The sequence below is a fragment of the Haplochromis burtoni genome, unplaced genomic scaffold (genome assembly GCF_018398535.1).
Source record: "Haplochromis burtoni strain Fernald_Lab_line unplaced genomic scaffold, NCSU_Asbu1 Contig_1795, whole genome shotgun sequence".
NCBI classification, from domain to species: Eukaryota; Metazoa; Chordata; class Actinopteri; order Cichliformes; family Cichlidae; genus Haplochromis; species Haplochromis burtoni.
Window position 1 is genome coordinate 12,992 of NW_024584156.1, and position 9,487 is coordinate 22,478.

Here is a 9,487-nt window from a genome sequence, read left to right on the forward strand (position 1 = left end):
CTGCAGAACTCCAGCCTGATGTTGAGGAGAAGGCTGTGCAGCAGAGAGGCTGCTTAGTCTTTTCATTCTGCTGAACTTTGTTCATCTGCTGTGTGACTTCAGCACCTGAAACATGTTCCTTTACCTGTTGGTACTTTTCTCTCACTGCATAGGTGAGTGTTAGAACACAGAAAAGTCTCATTGTGACAAGATTTGATCAGAGTTATTATTAGCAGAGTTCTTCATCTCATTATGCTCACAAAGGAAGAAAAAGACTGACATGAATCATTCATTTGCAGCTTTGGGCTCCATGAACAGCATAAAGCAGGAACGTGCTGAAGAAGCTGTTGCAGAGCGAGGAAACATCAACCTGACCTGTACATATGATGGTTCTATCTACAATATCCAGTGGTACCGACAATACCAGAGATCCAGACCAGAGTTCCTGCTCTACATCACAGAGGGAGGATCAGTTCATCGAGCTGTGTCGGGATTCTCAGCTCACATTGACAAACGAGAAAACTAGCAGATCTGGAGATCTCCTCTGCTGCAGTGTCTGACTCTGCTGTGTACTACTGTGCTCTGCAGCCCACAGTGACAGGAAACAGCAAAACTCTGTACAAAAACCTTTGGAGCAAAGACAACAGAATACTCCACAACATCCACTAGAGGGAGCCACACACTGTTAAACCTCTGATTCTTGTGTCATTGGACTGATGACAAAGACAACAGAGAAATGAAGCAGTAAAGATCAGAGACAGAGACAGAGCTGCTGTGGAAGCACAAAACTGTTTGATTGGCTGAGCTATTAAACTGGCCCCGCCCACTGAAGTTGAGCTCATCCAATGACATTATTTGTTGGTCATTGTGCTGCAGTGGAAGAACATTGTTCATGTGCTGTCTGTCTGGCTTTAATAACTCCAAAGACATGTTGCTGCACCTCTTTTTGCTTCTATCTCACATTATAGGTGAGTTTAAGAACAGGGATTAAAGTTTAGTTGAAGCTGCTGCATTAAGCAGATATACAGACTGCATTTCACTACTTTTCTTCTTTCTTTTTCCAGGACTAACAGCTGGAGACTCAATCACTCCTCAACAACCTGAAGTCACTGAAAACAGAAGGAGAATCTGTCACACTCACATGTAGCTATGAGACAGGTACAGTGATATTTACCTTCACTGGTACAGACATGATTCTGACCTTCAGGCTCCTCAGTTTATACTCTGGAAAGGAGCAAAAGAAGATCACGTGGTGTCAATATATTCCTAGATAAACGATATGAATCAGAAACATCTTCTACAACAACTAATCTGACCATAGCAGCCCTAACCCTGGCAGACACAGCTCTCTACTACTGTGCTCTAGAAACACAGTGATACAAAGTGTAGAAGAGGCTGTACAAAAACCTGAACACAGATATCTGACTACTCTTCAAAGAGGAGGGAAGTGGTATTCAAAGCACAGCTTCATATCAGATGGATTCTGCTAATTCCTGTTTTATCAGAGTCACTGTGGTTACAGCTGCTAATGAAACACTGTGGGAGGATTCACATGAGCAGCAAATCCACATCAACCACAAACCAACTGCAGGAACGTTCAAATGTGACATTTTCATATTAAAAGCATTTCTGTTCTTTCAAGAGTGCTACATACATTGACACAGATTTAAATTCCAGGCTTGATAATGTTTTTGGCTCCACCCACTGGTGTTGAACTCAACCAATGAGATGATTTCTGTCTGCAGGATTCAAAGCACAACCATCCTGATGATGGCTGTATCCCAATTCAGGGTCTGCAGCCTTAAAGTACGCAGCCTCAACGATCCTCAAGGGCCGCGTACTCAAAGACCGCTAAGGCCGGAAGTGCGAGGCTTGTGAAATGGGACGGTCTAGCCTCCGTTGCGCTGCCCAGGTTGCCTAGCAACCATGATACTAACAGCTGGAAACGTGTCATACAGCTGTGTTTGACAGAAATGAAGGAGAAAATCTTTTGTTCATTTGTTTGTTTCTACATGAGCTTTGATCATTCTCTGTAAGATTAAGCTCAGCTATTGAACGGCGTATATTTTAAAGTAAAGGCTTTAAAACCAAGTTAGTACAAACGTCACTAATGTCACATAACTTTGCCGACATGTGGCCAACAGTAATGTTTTAATGTTCTTCGTTATTAAACATTTGCACATAAATAAGTGACATAATATTCAGTACTTACTTAAAGTTTACTCTTCGGGCGCCCCTCATCCGCCGTTTTTTTCGGCAAAATTATCCACACCCACCGCCGCGCTATGCATTCTGGGATATGTTGGGCCACGAAGTCTACACCGCCACAGTCCTTAAAATTCAGGGAAATGAAGGACGCATTTCAGGGCCGCATTTCGAGCAGCCTTTGAATTGGGACAGCCTTCGGCGCGCCGCTGTGACGTAATCGGCCTTGAAATGCGGCCTTTAAGGCTGCAGACCCTGAATTGGGATACAGCATTGAAGGACTGCAGCTGAGAGACTGCATAGTTTCTTTATTCTGAGGTCTATTTTTACAGTTTCTCCAATGTTAGAATCATCATGTCTCAGAGTGATGCTCAAAAAGTAGTTGATGCATTTAGGTGGGACTACTGTAATTCATTATTTTCAGCATGTCCCAAAAACCTCCTGAAAAGCTTTCAGTTGATCCAAAATGCTGCACCAAGAGTACTGACAGAGAACCAGCTTCCAGTTTGGATTCAGGAGACAGACACTATCTCTACTTTTAAGATTAGGCTTCAAACTTTCCTTTTTGCTAAAGCATATAGTTAGGGCTGGACCAGGTGACCCTGAATCCTCCCTTAGTTATGCTGAGATAGGCATAGACTGCTGGAGGACTGCCATGATGCACTGGGTCTTTGAGTATCAGTTAAGATGGGGGCTGTGGTAGGACTTGACTTAAGCAGCCAAAGAAGTGCAGGAAACTGATGCTGTCCAGTGTAGCAAGTGATTTATTCACCATTTTGTGACCCAAACAAAAAACATAAAACATAACTGAACTCAAATCAATGGAAATTAAGGTCAAAATGCACACAGCTACACTGACCTGAACCTTTCTTCAAACACCTGAGTTCTGCTTAAATAGTCCACTTAACCAAACAATTTTTCCTCTGAACTATTCCATTCAGTACGTAAGATGAACAGGATTATATTCAAACCTCTACTGCCACTCTTTACTAGCAACATAAACTCTATGGTGGAATCAATACATATTCAATAAATCTATTTCTCCATAAACCTTCTAAAATCAACTTGTCAACAAGTGAAAGCAAAGTAGACTGTAATCCTGCTGCAGAGAAGTTTAACAGTGTGTGTGTCATGGTCACGGTGAGTGCTAGAGTTTTCCATTGTGCCAGTGATCTCATCCCCTAGGTGGAGTTGCCGCATCTCCACGTGCCACGGCCTCTGTGAGTAATTTGGCTGCTGGCTTTTAAGACCAGCGCTCACAATCACTCCCCGCCAGATTGCCTGCTAACCATGTTCAGTGTCGGACGTCATAGCTGAAGTTAATGTATCATAGTATTGCTCGTTCCCACCTGCTTTACCTCTCTGCTCACAGTAATTCTCCATCCTGCCATAACTAACCTCCATTAAGTCGCTGGTTTGTTGTGCTGCTTCACCGCTGCACTCACTTGCCTGCCTCCCTGCCCAGCTTTCTGGAAACGCTTGGATTTCGCTCTATAGACGAGGCTGTACAAAAACCTGAACACAGATATCTGACTACTCTTCAAAGAGGAGGGAAGTGGTATTCAAAGCACAGCTTCATATCAGATGGATTCTGCTAATTCCTGTTTTATCAGAGTCACTGTGGTTACAGCTGCTAATGAAACACTGTGGGAGGATTCACATGAGCAGCAAATCCACATCAACCACAAACCAAACATAAAAGCAGATAAAAACACTAACAAACAAATAGCATTTATACAACACATGACTGAATCAAACTTCTCACTCTGGTCTTTATTAGTCTGAAGCTGCTTTTAGACTGAAACATGTTTCCAGGCAGTTCTTGAATCCGTATTTTGTCTGAAACGTTTCCCTCGTGTTACAGGACGACACAGCGTCTCACCTGTGTGGATTCCTCCGTGGTGATGGTATTCTGAGACGATGATGAGCTTGCTGCATGTGTGGATCCTGACACAGAGTCTGTGGGAGCCTTTAAAGGTGAAGGACGGACCGTGAGCAGCTAAAGGTCAAAGGCCACTGCTGCAGCCTGGGCAGTAAAACGTGTGTGTGCAGTTTATTTGTTCATTTCATCTTGGTGAGAGCTGCCATGGCAACCCAGTACAGAAGCCCAGGTTGGCCGTCACATTATACTGGTGTGACTACACACGACGGTACAAGAGTCACCACCAGCACCCCCTACAGGCCGAGCCCCAAATACACCTCTGTGGCTGACAGCAGCTCTGATCTCACTGGCACACAGCTTTGGTCCTGCACAGGTTTCAGGCTGTGTCAACTTTTACTGCCAAGTCCATGTTCATGTGTGTTCAGAGAAAACTGCTTAGAAGCTTCCAATAAGGAGCTGACACAGATCTGCATTTGTCCATGACTGAGGACGAGCTACTGGCAGTTTAAAGAAGTCAAACAGAGGACGGTTTTACAGATTAAATACTTTATTTGATGCATGCATGAGATAAACAACAGTCAATAAAATCAATGACTGTATTCAACAGCTATAAATGCAGTAAGTCACAGTCACTGCTTTCATCCACACCTGTGAGCTTACGAATTAAAGCTGGAGGAAAGATGAACCAAACTCCGCTTTCCTCGGCTCTGACAGGTTCCCACGGAGCAGGCTGGGCCTCGCGTCGGCCCCTCAGGCCGCGGGACCTGGAGCCAGGTCCCGCGGCGGGAGCCGGGTCCTGGCTGGGAGTCTGAAGCACACAGTCACCACCTCCAGACTTTACACTTTATTACTGTCACAATGATCATGAGTTGTTTTAATATGAATGTTTTGCCTTCAGCTTTTGCCACCACCTCTAACACTGCTTCTTCTGTTGTTGGGTGGATTCTGAAAATCTAACAATAAACTTGTGTAAACGAACAAAAATGAGCTCAAAGAGATTAAATATCCGTCCCTCTAACAATCAAACAGCCCAAACAAACATATATTTAAAACTTTTTCTATCTATTAAAAAACAAAAAGCTCCTACAGTTTGTTTCTCCACATATCAGGTTATAATTCATTTACACTTAAAATCACACCAAACCGCCCCTGAAGGCTTCGATGCCTGATCATGTGACCTCTCACTGTGGGAAACATTGTGTGAGCTGAGCTCTGTGGTTTAGAACAAAGGTTTGTTCTGGCTACATAAATGTTATCTTTTATATTTAATCTGACGACTTTGTTACTTATTGAGACATTGATGATGCGTTTTTGCTGCTCCCCATCCTGGAGAGCTTTCTCTGGGTTGGAAACTGCCTGGGATTAATCTCAAAAACCCAGCAGGGACGTGGATGTCCCCACAGTAACTCGTGAAAAGTGCCCGACGATTTCATTCAGTTTTATTTATACAACACCAAATCACAACAACAGTCGCCTCAGAGCGCTTTATACTGTAGACCCTACAATAACACACACAGAGAAAAACCCAACAATCATATGACCCCTGTGAGCAGCACTTTGGCGACAGTGGGAAGGAAAAACTCCCTTTTAACAGGAAGAAACCTCCAGCAGAACCAGGCTCAGGGAGGGGCGGGGCCATCTGCTGCGACCGGTTAAGTCACTGGGACTCGAGCGGACCCTGACGGACTCGCAGACTTGGGACGTGTTATTCCTGTTTCACACATACAAACACAGACTTTGGTCTTTGTGAGGATGTCATAGAGAATAATATGAGAGCAGCCTGCAGCACACACAACATCCAAATGATGGATATCCCATAAAAAACTATTGACTAGTTGGGTTTGTGCATCCTGAATTCCCACTTTCAGGTTCCCACCTGTCACTCGGAGGCTGCAGTCACTCCTGAATATCTGTTCGAACTGGACGTTTTCATTCTTACACACTGTAGGAATAATACTTGGAGCATCCTGGTGTGACAGGATTACATTCGTCTCTTTCCTTTTTGTGTATAAGGACAGCTTTAAAGTAGCTGTGACCAGCACCACTAACAGTACCACTACTGGGACTCCTCCCCCGTGTGAATTTTCATGTGGCGCAACAAATGATTACTGCGTGTGAACATTTTCCCGCACGTTTGACAAGAATAAGGCCTCTCGTCTGTGTGAGTTCTCATGTGGCGCAGCAGATTGCTGCCTCGGTTAAAAGCCTTTCCACACGTTTCGCAGGAATACGGCGTCTCTCCCGTGTGGACGGTCGTGTGTCTTTTGTATGTCGACAAGTCTGAAAACCTGTCCCCGCAGGTATTACACAGGTAAGGCATCTCACCTGTGTGCGTTCTCATGTGGACCATCAGATTACTCCTCACCGTGCAACCTTTCCCACATATTTTGCAGGAATACGGCTTCTCGCCTGTGTGAGTCCTCATGTGGACGGTCAGCGTTCCCCTCTGAGTGAAACTCCTCCCACACGTTTCACAAGAATACGGCTTCTCACCCGTGTGGACTCTGTGGTGATCAATCATCTTGTACTTGTTCTTGAAGGCTTTCCCACAAAAGCCGCACGTTAAAGACTTTTCCCCTGCAGTGGCGTTACACGGACTCTCTGATACCGGAGAGTCTCCTGCGTTGCTGCTGTGACTTCTAGACGCTCCTGGATCTGCGCTCTGGACTCCTTCCTGGTCTCGGATCTCGGTTCTCTCGGCAGAGCTGTGAGAGAGGAGCTGATCGCTGTCCGGCTCTGAGTCGCTGTGCTCGCTTTCCTCATAAGTTTCAGTCACCATAAAAGTATCGATCTCCTCCTTCAGCACCAGCGGCTCTCCCTCCTGACTGCTGCACAGTTCCTCGGGTTCCTCTTTAATCTGCGGAGGTTCTGGTTCCTCCTGGTCCAGACTGGAGCTCCTCTCCTGCTGCTCAGGGAGAACCTCCTCCTCCTTACAGACAGGCTGCTGTGGGACGTCTGGAGGGACAGAAAGAGACAAGAAATCTGAGAATTCCACAAAAACAGTTCAGAGCAAATATATTGTTTTGACCACTAATGAGGCTCCACAGAGTGAACATGTTGCCCTCCCACTCTGTGGAGCATTTTAGTGCATCTTCAGGATGAGTCTGAACATGCAAAGGGTCAAAGGTCACGCCTCACATCTGTGCTGAAAACTCAGACAGCTGACGAGCTGCGTGAGAATCATGTTGAACTCTTGCAGCGCCTTCAGCACCACCGGGCTGGCTTTACTGGGTGGTGAGCTGACAGCGGTGCGGGTGGATGCCTCGCCGCTCACATGAACAGTTGGCCATCTGTGTGACAGCGTGTGGCCTGCAGTTCAGTGCTCAGGTGAGTGTGTGGTGGTCGGTGCAGCACACACCCACAGACTCAGCACACCGATCTGCGAGGCTGGTGTGGGTGTGGAGCCCGGCTGTCTCCACGACGTGCTGCACAGCAGGAGCCTCATTCCACAGGAAATACCTGAGTGGGCCTCACGCCTGCTCGCTGTGACACCTTTTCACTTCTAATATCTCGTTTTTATCGTAAACAGTGTTGTTCAACATTTCATATGCTGCACCTTGGACAGAGGACCTCATTTCAGTGTTTACATCATAGCTGAGCATCTATAAGAAATCAGGCTGGGTTAATAAAGTGTTCTGGCTCTGATTCATTGATTGGCTCAGGTGGGAACAAAAGCTCCTCCCCTGCGTCAGGCTGAGGCTCACCTGTCTTGTGCAGCTGTGTTTCGGGTTTCCAGGTGATGCTCAGCAGCCTCTGCTGCCGGTCGATCACTTCCTCGTACTGGACGATGGTTTTTTCAAACTCCAGGAAGATTTCCTCGGCGGCAGCAGTTAGTCGCTCGTTGATAAACTCTCTCAGGTACCGAACTGACGACATCGCGGCTCCGACAGCTCACAGATCCGGCGGAGAGACCACCACAGCTCCGACTTCCTGCTGAAGCTCCCGGAGGAAAGCGAACAATACTGGCAGCGTTTCCTCTTCACTTCCGCCTCGTGTCACAGGGAAGCTGTCCCGGTGGCTGGAAAACATGGAAGTGGTGCATTAGCGCCATCTGCTGGCGTGGAGTGTGGACCAGCGTCACTGAGAAAAAGACGATGTTTCCTCACAGCTGTCAGTTTCCTGCTGTTTAAACCAGAGCGTCCAAAGTGCCGATGACTCATCTCTCCTGCTTTCCTCTGTCCTGTAACACCGTCATCCTTCCTTTTCCTCCACCCACTGCTTTTGCATCGTTTCTGCTTCATCATCCTTTGTGTTTCTGTGTGTCTGAAGCTGATTAGAGGGGCAGCTTTGTGGAGCTTGCTTTGCAGGCTGATCTACTGCTTCGTTCCTTATTTACAGAATGATTGTGTTTGTTGGCTCTCTGTCAGGACGTCTGCTGACTTGTATCTGCAGTATATTGAACAGGTAACAGTCTTGTGAGTTTCTCTGGTGTATTATGATCATCCACCCTTGATCCTTCCCTGTATGTTAACATGAACCTCAGGAACAATGAACACAACCCCAGTTTGACTGATCTGCATGCCTTTATGTACAGTTTAAAGTAAAAGCTCTCCTTCTTTTCCAACACTGTGGCATCAGGACGTATTCCTGGTGAAGCTGCTGTTCACTGATGTTTAAGCTGCTCTGACACCGTCTGAGTCACAGTCCACACAAAGCTTTATATCCATCCTGTTTCCCCAGAGTGGTTCAAAGTGTCCATGACCCTGGAGACCACCTGCTCTCCTCTCATCTGTGGATCTTGCTTCCACATCTTTTAAATGTCTCCAGATATTACAAAACAATTTCCAGTAGGAAGGAATATTTATTCTACACATCAAACACTAACTTGACCATCATGAATTCATTTTCAACCTAAACTTCAGAATACTCTTTAAGTTTGAGCTCACATGAAAGATCAACTACTTTGAATCTGTTGTGATGTTTTTGGTGCTCCTGGTCTTAAAAATGATATTTCTCAATGTTTATGTTGCTTTGAATTCGTGCTGTAAAAACGTGCAAAACTACATTTTCTTTGCTTTGACAAAAACAACTGTAAAACATGACATGTCACATGTTCTGGAGCCTTCTGAGGATGTCACGCTTAAACCTCAAATGATCTAAAAAAATATCTGACCCTGAGTCTCACTTTAAGCATGAGAAGCATCAGTGATGGAGAACATTTGTGCTTCCACGTTGTGTTTGCACACAGTGCAAAGTGCTCCGTCCTCCCTCCTCACAGTGATTCAAATGCTGCTAACAGTCTGTGAACCAGGAGGAAGAGGAAGTGAGAGAAGTGAGACTCAAAGAGGAGACAGAGGGCGACATCATCCAGTAGGCGGGGCTCTCCTTCTGCACTGTGTTCAACCATTGTGTCAATAATAAGTGCTGCTGTGAAGAGAACAATTCTCAGACTGAATGTTGAACATCAGCTAGTTTCTCCTG

General features: G+C 45.8%; 1 protein-coding gene across 1 annotated transcript; it reads right to left on the reverse strand.

The window, feature by feature from the left end:
- Positions 1-3,689: 3,689 nt before the first annotated feature.
- LOC102294864 (zinc finger protein 2 homolog) lies at positions 3,690-9,481 on the reverse strand. Its single transcript, XM_005952888.3, has 2 exons — positions 7,771-9,481; positions 3,690-7,021 (listed from the first exon to the last, which is right to left on the reverse strand). The coding sequence occupies exons 1-2, from the start codon at positions 7,940-7,942 to the stop codon at positions 6,123-6,125; spliced, it is 1,071 nt and encodes a 356-aa protein (XP_005952950.1). The 5' UTR covers positions 7,943-9,481; the 3' UTR covers positions 3,690-6,122.
- Positions 9,482-9,487: the final 6 nt, after the last annotated feature.

What these genes read in the sequence shown, in the direction of transcription:
- LOC102294864 (XM_005952888.3), bottom strand. Translation starts at nt 7,942, where the DNA reads ATGTCGTCAGTTCGGTACCTGAGAGAGTTTATCAACGAGCGACTAACT. An exon ending in AACACAGCTGCACAAGACAG is followed by an intron (nt 7,022 to 7,770) that starts GTGAGCCTCAGC and finishes CTGTCCCTCCAG; the next exon opens with ACGTCCCACAGCAGCCTGTC.